The following is a 15,777-nucleotide window of genomic DNA, read 5'->3' as shown; positions in this document are numbered from 1 at the left end:
AAAGAAAAAGAAAAAGGTCCTCCTAACATGAATGCACTTCTAAGTCACACAGTTTGGTGACTAAAGTTCAGAATGAATTTCAATTTCTACTCTAGTCCCTCAATCTGCATTACACAACTAAAAGTGATTGCACTAAAACTTACCACGCTGAACCTCTCTAAGGTATAGATCTGCACTCAATATTGCATGTTATTTTTTTATAACATACGATGTCGAACAAACTGATTATAATTAATCTTTATTATAACTAACCTTTGTGCTTATATCCTGTATTTCTTCTCTGCAACACTTAGCTATTATTTTACCTATGTTCATTCATTAATGAAACATCCGTAATTTTAAGCAATCAAATCTACAAAGACTAAGTTTACTGTCTAGTCATCTACATGCTCTTATAAGTGTCAATGAGACGTTCTAACTAACTGCCTTCAATTGATTATGAGTGTGTGTTGATTTTTCACTGATTCACTGACCTACAAGATTCAGAGGCATTCATCATGACTTATCTATAACCACATACATAAAACTCATCTTCTCTGGAAGATTTCTAATTCACAAGTCATTCTTTTCACCACATAAATGGCATTCTTTCCTAACATTTTGCATTCCATTGTACATGCTATTTTATTTAGGTCTGTTCATTTCTATCAATATATGGACAGTTTCCATTCATGATAACTAGTTTCATGACTCAAACATTAAGGCTACTTGTAATGGGTCAATTAGTTATACAGACTATCATCTGTTCTTTGAGTATAACTATGGACAGTATTTCTTCACATTGCAGATTAGAACTATAGGCTTTATCAAAAATCCGTCCTTCTTTTGAGGGAACGGACCATGTAGCTAAGTTGAGATGACAGAAGAAAACTGCAATAGCCATGCATGAAATTATCATAAAAATCAGTGAGAGTTTACAATGACTAAGTACACTATTGCTCTTTATTATTTTTAATAAAGAAAAAAACCTGCAGTCAGATATTCTACTACTGAGCTATACCCCCAAAAAGGAAAAATAATTTACAGTTAGCTTAGACACATAGCAAGTAAATGGCCACCATTTGCAAATCAGCACTGAAGTATGTATGCTGTTTATGCTGAGAAATAGCAAGAGAGAATTCATGATTAAAACCGGTTTTGATTGTCCCTTCCTGGTGGCGCAGTGGGTTAAAGCACAGCACTAAGAAGCAAAAGCCACTTGAGCATGAATTTGATCCCCAGCCCGGAGGTTGAGTTCGATGCCCGCCTGCCACGGAGGTGACCACATGGCGTGGCAGACCTCTTCTGGCCCGCCCGCTGCTTCCCTCAGCAGTGTATTTCATCAGTTGACCTGTCCTGCTCCCTTCTGTCTCTGGTGAATCCTTTCACCGCTTCTGTATCTCTGGCCTGTACCCCAGTTCTGTATGCCATTAATAAATCTTAAAAAAAAAAAAAAAAAATTTTGATCTATGAAACAACTGTGTCTCTCTAGACAGAAAACCAATGTTTAAAAAAAGAATAAATTATTGAGGAGATTGGGTTATGTTCTTTTCCCTTAATCCACTCACATTCATTAAAATTGTGCTTATTATAGTAACACGGCTGTGGACCAAAACAAAGAAATAAAGCATAAGTATAAAGGTGGTTTTTAGTTTCAGGGATAATTAAGTCTTCATTGCTGGCACGATAACTACTATCTGTAGCACAATGTTCAAAACAAATTAAAAATGTGAAAAGTATATATGATATGTGAAGAGCTATCCAAATGATCTAGGATATAGTAAACACATTATAGTAAGAGTATCATCTTAAACTTAGCAAGTTTATTTGTTCTCTGGGATACTATATTTCACCAATAAATAAACTATAAATTTAAATAAATTTACCCAAATATTCCATTAGTGTATTTGCTTAAAATTGTGAGGTTGGACCATCTATACTTAAACCACCTGTACTTTATATATATATATAAAGCACAGCTTCATGCTCATCTAAGAACTCATAATCTTTGAAGATAGTTCTGCATTTACCTTTTATTAAATGCATATGTACATACAGCACTTGTGACTATGGTGCTACTTTTTCTATTTTGCCTTAGTCATATTCAAGGTATCTCATTATTTATTAATGTATTTAAGGTATCTCATTATTTATTAATCAAATATGTTAGCCATTACCTAAGCATCATATAATTAATCAAAACTGTATACAAAGAGAAGCAGGAAAAACAGTATTGTGGTCAGTAACATAGTCTCTGATCCTGGCTTGCTATTAGTAGCTGTGTGATAAAGGCAAGTTATTTCTATACTTCAGTTTGTTAACTTGTAAAACAGAAATTATAGGGAATCTGTGAGGGTTTCAGTTGATAAATAAATCATGTAAGAGTAAAGACCTCAATATACATTACTAAATTATTATCTATTTCTAATATTTGCCTAAGAATTATCACAATCAATTTAACTATTAAGGTATTATCAATTCTAACTATTAAGGTATTATCAAATAATTAAGTAATAACATACCAAATTCAACAAAATTACTTACTGGATCCATTAAAAACACTCGAGAAGCTGCAGAAAGATTCAAACCAACTCCACCTGCTTTCAAGGAAAGGAGCATTATAGTTGGAGATCCTACTTCAGTGTTTTGAAAACACTGAATTGATTCAACTCTTTTCTTTTGGGCCATAGAACCATCCAAACGAGTAAACACAAATCCAGAGGCTCTAATGCAAAGGGAAAAAAATGCCAAGTAAAGGATTTACCGTACTATAAAAATGTTAAATAATTACAAATCTCTTTACTCATCAAATTCTAATGAACTCATTTATGCTGACAAATCATCAAATTCTAATGAACTCATTTATGCTGACAAATATTTACTATCTACTACTATGCCAGGCTCTACAGAAAACTTTCCCCGTTCTGGATAAATTCAGGACCTGCTGAACTTGGGTTCATTTTTAAAATTCTATTCTGCCAGGATATACCCCCTGTTGTGATAGGATATTATTTTAGACAGATGAAATTAGTAACTGGTTAATTACGCTATTACAATCAAGAAAGTCCTTTTTTACTCAGTGAGAAACAATGTTGAACTTACCTGAGAGGTGTCTCTATTAAAGACAGAAATGTTGTGAACTGAGAAACAACTAAACTTTTTATGTTGGGGTTCTTCTTCCTTAGGTCAATTAATGCATGCATTAAAGCATTAATCTAAAAGGAAAAAAAGATCTCTATTAAAGATTCCATACTAAATAGGCAATATATACCCACAAAATTCTAGTTATAAAGAGAAAGGCTCTGTCATAGATTTCCTTAAAACACAAAACTGAAACACTACGGATTTCTTTTAAAACTAAGATTGGGGCCCTCCCTGGTGGCGCAGCGGGTTTAAAGCACTACACTAAGAAGCTTAAGCCACTTCCGCATGCGTTCCATCCCTGCCTGCCCCGGAGGTGACCACATGGTGTGGCAGACCTCTCCTGACCGGCCCGCTGCTCCCCTCAGCAGTGTACTTCCTCGATCTGTCTGTTGTGCTCCCCACTCTGGCCCTGGTGAATCCTCTCACCCTCCGCATCTCTGGCCTGTACCCCAGTTCTGTACGAATAAATCTTTTTTTAAAAAAAAAAAACTAAGATAGAAAGAATACTACAATAACTTGAACTCTATTCTTTTGTCCAACTTACCACTATAAATCAACAAAAAACATTGGTAACTGCCAACAAAGCATAACATTCAAATGATGGAATTAAAAACAAGGTGCTACTTTTACAGATGGCATTTCTTTATATTTAAAACAAATACACAAATAATATGCATACATGGTTTTACCTTTGAACTGGATGTCCATTCCATGTTAGACTTTTTCTCAGTGTTACATGCCAATTCTTCTGGAGGACATTCTAATAAATTGTCTCCATGTATATCATTTCTGCATAAAGGGCATTTAGCATGTGGCTATATAATAAAGAACAAAGTATAAGTGAAACCAAGGGAAAAAGAAATATAAATCTGCCTAAAATATTTTTATAATATGGTAAATCCTGTACCCCTAAAAGTTATCTTTCTATTAAATCCATTTGAGATAAATCTGTATATGATAAGTTCCAGGAAGATAGTGTTCAAGTCTGTAAAATGGGGTAGGTCATAAAGGAGAGCAAACATATATGCTGTACCTAGCAGCAAGAGCCTGAAACAATAAATACAGCATCATTTTGCAGACAAATAAAGAAACCATGAGTAACAATTTCCTGATCCTAACTACAACATAGCACAGCAGTTGGAACCATCCTTTAGAAGAAGAAAAAAAATGTTTTAATGGCTTATAAAGGCAGTCAACATCTAGTAAGTCTTATTGAGTGTAGCTAAAGCTTTATTGGTGTATTCATTTGTAATAAAGACCTGCTAATAATATAAGATTATCTCTTAAACATCTATGTATCAAATACCTTTACCATAAGATTTTGGAACAATGTAAAATTCTAAAAATATTAAAGATTTTGGATATAAGGAGGAGTGACCTTCAGAAGAAGTAAGAGGTTAAATGATTCGGAGGGTACACAGGCATCTTGAGTAGTAGTTACATGTATGTGTTTATTACTTCAATTACTAAACTGTACAATTATGACTTGAGCGATTTTCTATATATATATATCAATATAAGTATTTTTTAAAAATTCTATCTCAGCTGAAAGACTTATTTAAAGATAATTTCACCTAAAAAATTTTAATAATACACAAGAATCTAGATTCACGTTTTCCAACACAATAATTCATAACCACGTGGCAATTAAGCCCCTGACACTCAGCAAGCTAAATAGAGATGTTCTATAAGTGTATTAATACCACCAGATTTTGAATATTTAAGCTAAAATATATGTAATGTATTGCAATAATTTTTTTAAATTTCAGATGTTGAATTAAATAAAGATGTTTGATTAAGTAAAAATATTATCAAATGTATTATAAGAAAAAAATTCACTGCCCTCCCACAGGTGGCACAGGAGTGAAGTCTCAGCACTATACCCTCTATAGACTGTGTTCAATCCCCAGTCAGGGATCTAGCCCACAATATGGCACACTGTACCCCTTGGCATTGTAGTTTAGTAAATCCACCTCCTCTGCTCCCCACTCTGTCTCTGGTGAATTCCTCACCCTGCTGCATCTCTGGCACCCCATTTCTTTCATACAAAATTAAAAAAAAAAATCAGAAAAAGAATAAGCATCATTTTCTCCAAAAATGTCTTTTTATGTTAAAGGGACTTATCTATAAGAACGAAACTTTTTAAAATACTGATATAAAAACCATGAAAGACACACTAGTAAACCCAAACAAAAAACATAGTATGTTGGACTTAGGCTTTCATTATACTCAATACAGGTGGCATCACTCCAACAAAGCTAAATCTGTAGAAGAAAAAACTAACCTGTTCATTCTGAATGACCTGACAAATACAGGGTTTACAAAAGACATGTGCACAATGTGTTATGACAGGAACTGTTAAAGAATCCAAGCAAATTGCACATTCTTCATCAGAACCTGAGCTCAGAATTAATTTCATCTTCCTTATTAACTTCTTCTGTAGTTCTTCAGGTGTATCATTTCCTAAAGAAAAGGCTGAAAAATTAATTTCAGAGCAGTATTTGTAATATCACAAGACAAACCTTCCTTATACAAGGAAAAGTTTTGCTTGAGTAGTTTAAATTTAGTCTTTATCATAAGCAAAATGTGTGGTGTAAATCTGAAATTTAAATTTCAGAAGTTGAACTGTGACTAATCCAAATAATACACCACACCTAGAAACATCATTATAACATAATTTGTACTTACAGACTAAAGATTCATTCTGAACCTTTCATCTAAGAGTATCACTGAAAAATCAGCAAAGACCACCTCATTAATCTTACTTAATCTTAATCATCACCATCTCCTAACTTATTATCACTACTTTAACTCTGTTCCTACAATCTAAATTTTAACACAGTAGTCAGTGATCCTTTTAAAGTACAAATACAATTAAATGTAAAAACTCCTGTTGGACTTTTCCCTAATCATTTTATTAATATTCCATTTCAAGTGGTAAGTGATTCTCAGGTATATTCTCAGTTAAATCTTGTATTAAAGACAATGTTCATAAGACAGAATAAAACAACAAACTAAAATCAGACCATATAAAACTTTCTCATTCAGATTTCAATATCTCTAAAAAATGTAATGGTGTAAATTAATCATATTTACCTACCTGAGGTTACACTTGAAGACACTGCATTTGTAAGAAGATGAGTATGACAACATATCTGCCGCAATCTAAGCAAAAGACCCAGGACATCTGCATAATGTGCAAGGACAGTCCCTTCATTAAAATACCTACAGGTGAAAATGTTAAATATTGTGAATGCCTCCAAAAAAACAGCAATATCTCCACTTCTGAAACTGCTGAATAAAAAATGGCAGTGTTTGCTCCTCTCTGTAATCACTTCAAAAAAAATAATGGAAAACAAAAAGAAGCAAAATCTAATAAATCCAGGAGAGATTTGTTAACAATAAAGCAAAGTATGATAAATGGTTATAAATCACAGTAAAAGGAAGATACTGAGATCTATGATTACAAATCTCAAACAGATGAGTTAGGGCACAGTTCTCCTAAAAGAAGAAATTCTCACCTATATGCAAAAACAAAAACAGGGTACATGGTTAGTGCTGTACTTACACAGAGGAGGAGGGAAATGAAGCTGAGTAAGAAAACATAGATCTACTATGTTTACAGAAAAGACTATGGGCACAGCATTCTGAATCGGTAAGCAACCTAAAATTTCTATGTTGTGGTAATTCTAACAGTGTAATCCCCAGAGAAAGGGGAGGTTCCAGTTTCATAACCCAACCTAAGTAGGTGTGAAGGAGGGCAGGGAAGAGAAGTTAGAAAGACTGGGAGAAAGAATTTGGTGAGGGAGGTGAAAGGAAAACCTGGAGGAAGCATACAGAGAAGAGAAACACGTGAGAAAGCCGTGCTTACTTCTCGATCTTGGACTTGTACCAGGGACTTGGGAAACTTGAAAGACTTGTAGGGAGTCTGACAATGGCAGCCATTACCTTGACTTGCATTTTTATTTTGCTTTTTTCCTTCTAGACTCGCCTGACCCCTTCTGTCGCTATCCTATGGTTTCCACCAGAAGATGCCTTAGGCCTGTGGCAAGCTTTCAGGTCTTAGAGGCCCAGCTTTGGGTCAACCCTATTTGGCTAGACATTTATCACAAGGGTTTGAGTAACTTTGTGTGTTTAACTGGAAACTACTTTCACTATATCCTGTCTCTTCTCTTGACTGTACACTAATTGTGATCAAGTTCTTTTCTATTAAAGGTTTTACACAGTAAGAGTTTTTTTAGTGTTTTTTGCAGTGGATGGCAGAACCTATTTAAAGCATATGGTTTGGAGGTGCTGGGTGTCCCTCAACCTGCTTTCTAACACACTATGCAATATTTACTATTAGAAATCAGAAATATATAATCAATGTGTACAAAACTGAGTTGCTGATAATCCTTAAAAAAACACCGCTCCTCCCACAGACCTATTTCTACAAATAGCAATTCTATCCTATAGACACCGACTTGAAAAATCTTGGAATTATTTTCACTCCTGTCACATCCCGTGTTGTATCAACTGGTAAGTTGTTGGGTCTCCTCCAAACACAACTGAATCCATCAATCTCTCATCACTATTACATAGTAAAAACTATTATCACCTCTTTTTTTATCACCATTGCTTTAAGGGCCTATTTAATATAGCACTCAGAGATCCTTTTAAGGCACAAAGATTTATCAATCTCTTGGTCCAAAACCCTTGAAAGGTTCCTAATCTCTTAAAAACTGAAAGCCAGTATGTCACAATGCCTTAAATAATTGTCATCTGTCCCAATTCCATTACCTCTCTGACATCAACAATTCCTTTCCATCTTATTCATATTACCTAGTCATGCCATTTTCTTGGTTCATCTTCATCTTGGGTCAAGTTCACCAGATATGCTCCCAACTCAAGGTCTTACCTGCTTTTCCCACTCTCTAAAATGTTTCCTCAACCTCAATCTTCTAGGACTTTTCCTGTACAATTATTTTCTAAATAAGGTTGCCCCTGAATACACTATTAGAGCAGCTTTAACTCCTAACCTTCTTTATGCTTTCCTTTTCCATAAAATTTATTTTTATCATGATTTTTCCCACTGAAATGTCTATCCTAAAAGGCAGATTTTTATCTACTTCATTCCACTGCATTCCAAAAGAGTTCATGATTGAAACATAATAACTTAGTTTCAGCTGAAACATAAATATGAAGGAAATTCCCATCACTACTCAAAACTCTTATAATAATCTTTCTCAGTCTCTTAACTCCTACTAAATCAGTTTTGAATTCATGGACTTCTTATGTTTTGAAGGATGAATCCAGTATTTTCTCAGCTCTGTTTTTCTTGCCTTCACTTGTCTAACTCATTCAGGTTCTTCACATCAAAAATGCTCTTCAACTAGGATTTAACTTCTATCTCTAAAACCTACTTCGTGAGCGCCTAGTTTCCAGAGTCTCACCTGTTGCTGTAAGATCAATTTGACTTAACTACACATATTCAATACTATGAGAAGCATTACTGTGTTATGATGGTTGCAAATTCATGATCAATTTCCCACAACTTTAATCTACAGAGACCCTTTCCTCATATTTTACTGATTGTAATCTTGATATTACATATCCCCACACCAGTTCATTTCTTCCTATTTGCCTTATTTTCCTTTGATTCTTAGTCACTTCCCCATTCTCTCCCTCCTAAGGTCATTTCTTAACTAAAGCTACCTAAAAATTGATTCACCCATCAATCCTATTTCATAGTCTCACTTTTTTTCCTTTTAAAGAAAAACTTAGTGGCAAAAATGGTCTATTCTAAACTTCTATTTCTTTGCAACTCCCTTTCCTCCTACAATTTGGTCACATCATTCCCATGGAAAGTAGCCTGATAATTTTTATTACAAAAGTTTATTTTTACATCATTTTGTACATTTTTTTCCATCTCGATTGTAATCCCCACGGGTTTCCCATCACCAAGTCACCCGTGTGCCATCACCATAATCCCATGCATTTCCCTCCCCCCACCCCCCATTTCTGATCCCATTCCCCACTCCACCCCCACAAAATGTAGTATCCTGATAATTTTTATAAGTAACTTCAAGGTGACTTTCAGAGTCATTAAATAAGCTTTCCTAAGTCTTAACTGTATGATATCCCTCTCTATTGATTACTTTTTTCCTCCTACTGTCTTATTTATTCCTACTTTCTCCCCTTGAAACAATCTCCTACAGTGGCTGCTAAGTAGAAACTGAGAATTTGCCATTTCATGTAAATTTTTAGTCTAACTTAAGAAATTACTTTCCTGGTGAAGTATATTATTTCATTTAACTATCTGTAAAAAGTAATTAAAAAACAGTGAAAGAAACAACTTATTCTTCAGACTTTACTGCAAACATATCTCAAAATTACCATTCGATTAAATGTAAAGAAGTTATGTTTCAAAATGGCTTTCTTAGGCTTCCCTGGTGGTGCAAGGGGTCATCTCAGCACTATGAAGCTATTCCCAGCCACTGCAGCACAGATTCTAGCCTTGGCCAGGGCGCTAACCCATCACACCTGTCCCCTCGGCAATGCTAATTTCAGTTAACCTGGCTGTTCTGTTGCCTACGCTGTCTCTGGTAAATCCTCTCACTCCTCTGCACCTCTGGCCTAACCCCAATTCTTGTATACATACATACATAAATAAATAAATCTTATAATTTTTTTTAAAGGGCTTTCATTCTTCATACCTTCCAATAGTAGCTCTGCCTTCATTTTTCACAGACTGATAAATCTTTCTCTCTTCATCTGAAAGTGTAATGTGCTGAATAAATACTTTACGTTCTGGTAACTCCAAAACAGGTTTTCCTTTAATTTTGCTTGTCTTTGTTCTTCTAAGTGTAATATTTTTAATTAGGGATTGTAAACGCCTAGTGAAAATTAAAGAAAAAAAATTACTTCTTATTTCTGTATAAACAAGATTCAATAAAAACAAGACTTTTAACCTAAGATATTTAATATAAGGTTTTTAAAAATTTCCTTATTTGGGGTTTTGTTCGATTTAATAATCATGGACATACGGAGAAAGTCAAACAATTAGACTCAGATTTCCCCACAATTCATTATTTTGCAGATACAAATTTTTATTGTATCATTAATTTTCTTAATTTCTGCTCCCCAAGATTTTACTTCATAATTTTGTCAATATCACCAAATATTTAATACTTAGTATTTAAATGCAAGCTATTAAGTGTCATAAAAATGTAATGTAAGCCTACCTCCAAATGTTTTTTTCCCACTAATATCAAATAAATTTATATAATGAATACATAAATATGCAATCTTTATAAAATATTTTGACAAAAAAATTAAAATGTCATGTGACAACTCAGAACAGGGAGAAATGCCTTTTAGGTTCTACAACCTTCACATTCCCTTTTATGATATCAGAAAAAAAGGGGGGTAGAACATTATCAACATTGAAATGTAAGTATTAGTTCTTAGGTTAGTAGTTAAATAATTGGTTCTGAGGAGTGTAGTAGACAGAACTACATACTGATTAGTGGCTTCTAAAACCTTTTTCTACTATAAGCAGTTCTGAGCAAAGGAGCCTAGCAATTCACTTGACACACTACAGGATGTGGTACTGCCTCTCGAAAGGCTTAACTCTTATTCACTGTAAAACATTTAATGATAATTTTAGCTTTTTATAAAAGCAAAATTTTCTCTTAGTTAGGCAATTTTTGTAAAGAGGGGTATACCTACACTTACATGTGATACATTTACTTTTTTACCTCTTCTGTTTATTTTTCTTTTACAATGCAAGCTGCCATCTTTATAATTTTATAATCTTAATGGATTCCAAAATGCTGTCTGAAAACCACAACTCTAAACAACTCAAACTACCATTAGTCTAGTACCTTGCAAAATCACCATAACCAAGCTGAATTTTATTTATGCTCTCAATGTTAACCTGTTTCCACTAGAAACTACTTTAATAAAATGTGTTGATGTCATTATATGTACCATCATTTAAATAGCATTATACAAAGTTATACAGGATGTTTTGGAAATTAAGTGCATATCAAATCCTCAGAGCCTGTAACATTATTCCTATCACTGTTTAATCTATTGATATTAAGTGGTTTGGGGGATAATAGCAACACACAGACATAACACTCCAACTTTACTTTCAGTTTGATCAAAACCAGCGATGATTAAAGTTTTATGTTTTAATGGTAATTAAAAATTTCTTCCCTCCCCAAGTAAAAATCACTAGGTTCTAAGAGCCTACGGCACATTTTGAAAGAAGTTAATTTGTGATGACTGTTTCAAGTTACCAGTAGTTATTTGTCACTAATACCAATCGTCATGAAATTACTTACCTAAGTCCTCCTTCGTCTCCCATTGTGACAGGACGTTGTATTGTTCTATGCCACCACTCTCTATCAATAAATGGCTTAAGTTTTAAAAAGGAGAGAAGAGACCACAAGTCTTTCAAAGAATTTTGAATTGGAGTGCCTAAAAATAATAGGAAAACTATTAGAACTCTATAACCAGAATATAAAATAAGAATATCCATCTGTCCCAGAAGACACTACAGTTGACAATTGGTACTCCACACCAGAAACAAACACTATCAAGCTATGGCTATCATCCCTTGTTCAACATATATACATTCTCAAAGTTTTCTAATTTTCAGTTCTTGCTTACCATGCTAACCAAAAAAAGGACCTTCGACCCAGTAAATTCAACATTTTCCTTTTCAGGAACATTTCATCTTTTGGATTTTTAGAAGCAGCAGTACCAGCAAAAGCAAAACACTGATTTCACTTTATATTCTCTTCCCATATTCTAGTAAAAAGTGTCAGGACTAGGGTCCTCCCTAGTGGCACAACAGATTAAAGGGCAGTGCTATGAAGCTATCCGCAGCCAGTGCACACGAGTTCGATCCCCAGGTGAGGAGGTGACCCATATGGCATGACAGACCTCCCCTGTCTTGCCCACTACTCCCCTCAGTAGTGTATTTCAGTCAATCTGCCTATTCTGCTCCTCTGTCTCACATGAATCCTCTCACCCCCCCACACCCTTTGGCCTATGTCCTAGTTCTGTATGCGTAAATAAATAAATCTTTAAAAAATAAGTGTCAAGAGCAGTGAACAGGTTTCAAATGTAGAGAAATAAAAATTCTAAGAGGATGATTCAAGCTTTCTAATCTCCAATATATAAGTCTAGTGATTCTTCCACAAGCTGTCTAATCTCCAAAGTATAATTCTAGTGATTCTTCCATAAATTAATAATTCAAATGTGGCTATATCATGCACAACTATGAAGAACAAGTAAAACACATTTTATCAGATGTGTTATGATTCATTTCCAGACAGAATTTTATATTAACTTGAAATTTACTAACTTAATAACACCTTTTAGAAAAAGTATAATGCTATTTACCTGTCAAAACCCATCTTCTTTCTGCTTCTAAATCAAGTACAGCTTTTGTCTGCTGAGCATTTGGATTTCGTATGGCATGTCCTTCATCCAGGATTACTCTTAGCCACCTTATGCTATGTAATGGACTATCACCTTTAGTCTGAAATAAATGTTTCATCTGAATTAAAACTACCGTAAAATAAAATAGCACATTATATAATCAGTTGTTTCATTCATAACATCAATACTTATTACACAGCAGATACTGTTTTGATACTACATACCTTCAGTTAACGTTCACAAGTCTGTATTCTCATCACTTTTATTTTTCAGATAAGAAAACTGAAGCAAGGTATGAAATATATTGCTCAAGTTATCAGAGCTGGAAATAACAGTGTTAGCTAACATTCAAACTTAGTCTAGCTCTTTGTTGAAACCTTGGTTCAGATTACTGTCAGCTATAAGAATAATGTGAGTATGACAAACTAAAACCTTTCATGTAAAATGTAATGTTCTTGACAATACAAGTGAAATCTTGACAATAAGCAATTCTGAAGAACATATTAACTTAAAAGCTGGAATTCAAAACCCTTCCTGGTGGTGGGTTTTGAACCACAATACTATGAAGCTATCCACAGCCACTGTAGCACAAGTTTGATTCCTGGCCAGGGGGGTGACCCACATAACATGGCAGACCACTCCTGACCTCCCACTTCTCCCCTCAGCAGTGTTTTTCAGTTGATCTGCCTGGTCTGCTCCTCACTGTCTCTGGTGGGTCCACTCACACCCCCACTACCTTTGCCCTATAACCCAGTTTTTGCATGCATAAATAAATCTTAAAAAAAAAAAACCAAAAACTGGGATTAAAGGCACAAACAAAACTTCAGAAAGAACTGGGGAACCTGCGAATTTCTGTCAGAAAAAGGGCTTATTTTTAAACTAAGGTGCTCATCAATAAAATTCTATTAAAAATAGAATTCATTTAGCTTGATATTAATTATAATCCAAGTAAAAAAAATTGTCTGGTGTTCTAAATAAAAAAGTCATTATTACCTAGTCTAATCTTGTTTTTATAAAACATTAAAATTTCTACTTTTGGGGCCTCCCTGGTAGCACAATGGGTTGGGGTGCAGCACTGCAAGCTAGCCACAGTCACTTCAGTGCGAGTTTCATCCCCGGCCCTGGAGGCAATCCACATGGCGCGGCAGACCTCTCCTGACCCACCTGCTGCTCCCCTCAGCAGTGTACTTTGTTGATCTGCCTGTTCTGTGCCCCACTCTGTCTCTGGTGAAGCCTCTTACCACCCCTGCACCTCTGGCTTGTACCCCAGTTCTGTATGAATAAATAAGTCTTTAAAAAAAATTATACTTATTTCCTACGTATCATGAATTTAAATGAGTGACAATGGTTTATTGGTGAGATGTGGTGGGAAAGCTTTGGGGACTATAAAGATGTAAGAAAAAAAAATTAATAAAAAGAAATAAGGTATTTCAAGTATACTTATGCATGCATACCACTAGTGGAAAAGGTCTTTCCCTACTTAAAATTACATGTTTTCAAGGCTATTATGATCATCCTCCCACTATACTTTGGTTAGTATTAGTGCTGAGAAATGCAAATTAAAATTACATGGGAGACTAATGATGTGAAATGCTTACATTCTAAATATTTAATAAGCATGTCAATAATCTCCTAAAATATTTGATAAACATGGATCAAACCTAAAAGATATCAAAGGGAAATACTAAAACTAAAATAAAATTACATGGCAATTCCCAACTCAAAACAAATGAAATGACTTAGTACAGTTTAAATAAAATTATGATCAACTTCATCAGTTTATTCAGTAACAAGAAATGTGTATTTGTGTTTAACTCCTGTTTCTCTTAAGTTCTAGAAATTAAAAAGAAAAAGGCAACAAAGTATGAATTTTAGAACAATTTAGTAATCTGAATTATACTGCCCCAAGTTCAACTTCTGAAAAATCTCTGTATTGTTAGCATACTTACTCCATAATCATGAGTTAAAATATTGTATGTAGTCAAAACAATATCCTGTCTTGAAAGCAAGGTTGGGTCTCTGATACGGTCAGGACCATAATAAACATAAAAATTCAAGTGCACATCTGATTTGATATGTTGTCCAAACTGGTCCTAAAAGACAATTAGAAATAATTTTAATAATAATTAGTTGCATGTGTATGAAAAGTATTTTCTTGGAAGAAGTGGCATAAAATCAAACTCTTAAAAATTATATAAATAAGTATTCTGAAATCTAACCTAAAATAACAATAACAAACAATACTAATTAGGAATTATTATTATAATATTGTATATTATAAATAATATTAATGTAAGTATTAAGAAAACTAACATAGTAACAATATATAAATTTAGCCTGGCTCTACCAGTAAGCAGTACTTCATTTTTAGGAGTTAAAGAAAGTCATAATTTCTTTAAAATAATAATTAATCCTTTGAAAATTTAACATTTTAACACAATGTGGCATTAATGCTCCCAAGGTGCTGGCCTAAGTGAAGAACACTGTGGGGATTCCCACTTTCAATTCTGGTACCCACAACACATGCCGAAGCTACTCCAAGGGTACAGGGAGCTCTGTGCTCTACTTACCCTTGCTAGTACCAGTTGTCCGATCTGAATCAACAGGTACAACAGGTATCACTCAGAAAGTCAATTACTACTACAATCCATAACAGAAATAAAACATAAGACAATGGAAAAGGAACTTAAAACATAAGACAACCTAAAATATAACAGACAAGCCAAGCCAAACACACAGAACCTTAACAAGATAAGCACTTATATCTCAAAAATCATATGCAATGCAAATGGCCTGAATTCACCAGTCAAAAGAAACAAGTGGCTGAAGTCCAACCTTCTAATGTGTATAAGAAACCATTTTACTAACAAAGCACAGACTTGAGTTAATGGCTACAAGATAGAAATACAAGCAAATGAAAACCACACAAAAAAGTAAAATTAAAAAAAAAAATCTAATTAAAACAGACTTCCAATTTAAAAAAAAAAGGCAAGTGATAATAATTTGTGATTGTCTATTACAGTAAGGAGAAATGAAACTCATTTATACCAAATGGTGGAACACAGAAATATGTAACACAATTCACAGAACTCTTGAAGAGATTTTGACAATACTAGAGTATTTTAATAACCCACTTACAATAGATAAACAAAACAAAGAATAATAATAGCCTTAAAAGAGTTGTCTAGCTGATAAGTATAATACTTCATCCCAAAACCA

At 34.0% G+C, this 15,777-nt stretch overlaps 1 protein-coding gene across 3 annotated transcripts in view; it reads right to left on the bottom strand.

The window, feature by feature from the left end:
• HLTF (helicase-like transcription factor) overlaps positions 1 to 15,777 on the bottom strand; it is a 54,415-nt gene that overhangs the window by 14,701 nt on the left and 23,937 nt on the right. For 2 of the 3 annotated variants that reach the window (XM_012724862.1, XM_012724861.1), the window contains exons 15-23: positions 14,508 to 14,651; positions 12,520 to 12,658; positions 11,454 to 11,589; positions 9,819 to 9,998; positions 6,224 to 6,348; positions 5,408 to 5,598; positions 3,813 to 3,938; positions 3,082 to 3,194; positions 2,524 to 2,704 (exon numbers count right to left, since the gene is read on the bottom strand). In XM_012724862.1, the coding sequence (XP_012580316.1) occupies positions 2,524 to 2,704; positions 3,082 to 3,194; positions 3,813 to 3,938; positions 5,408 to 5,598; positions 6,224 to 6,348; positions 9,819 to 9,998; positions 11,454 to 11,589; positions 12,520 to 12,658; positions 14,508 to 14,651 (1,335 nt within the window). The remainder of the gene's footprint in view (positions 1 to 2,523; positions 2,705 to 3,081; positions 3,195 to 3,812; positions 3,939 to 5,407; positions 5,599 to 6,223; positions 6,349 to 9,818; positions 9,999 to 11,453; positions 11,590 to 12,519; positions 12,659 to 14,507; positions 14,652 to 15,777) is intronic. The other variant, XM_004682122.2, reaches the window with a different exon arrangement.

Source organism: Condylura cristata, unplaced genomic scaffold (genome assembly GCF_000260355.1).
Source record: "Condylura cristata isolate star-nosed mole 26May11 unplaced genomic scaffold, ConCri1.0 scaffold00014, whole genome shotgun sequence".
In the NCBI taxonomy this organism is placed as follows: domain Eukaryota; kingdom Metazoa; phylum Chordata; class Mammalia; order Eulipotyphla; family Talpidae; genus Condylura; species Condylura cristata.
Note: the sequence above shows the minus strand (reverse complement) of the source record. Positions and strands in the feature narration are given on the sequence as shown.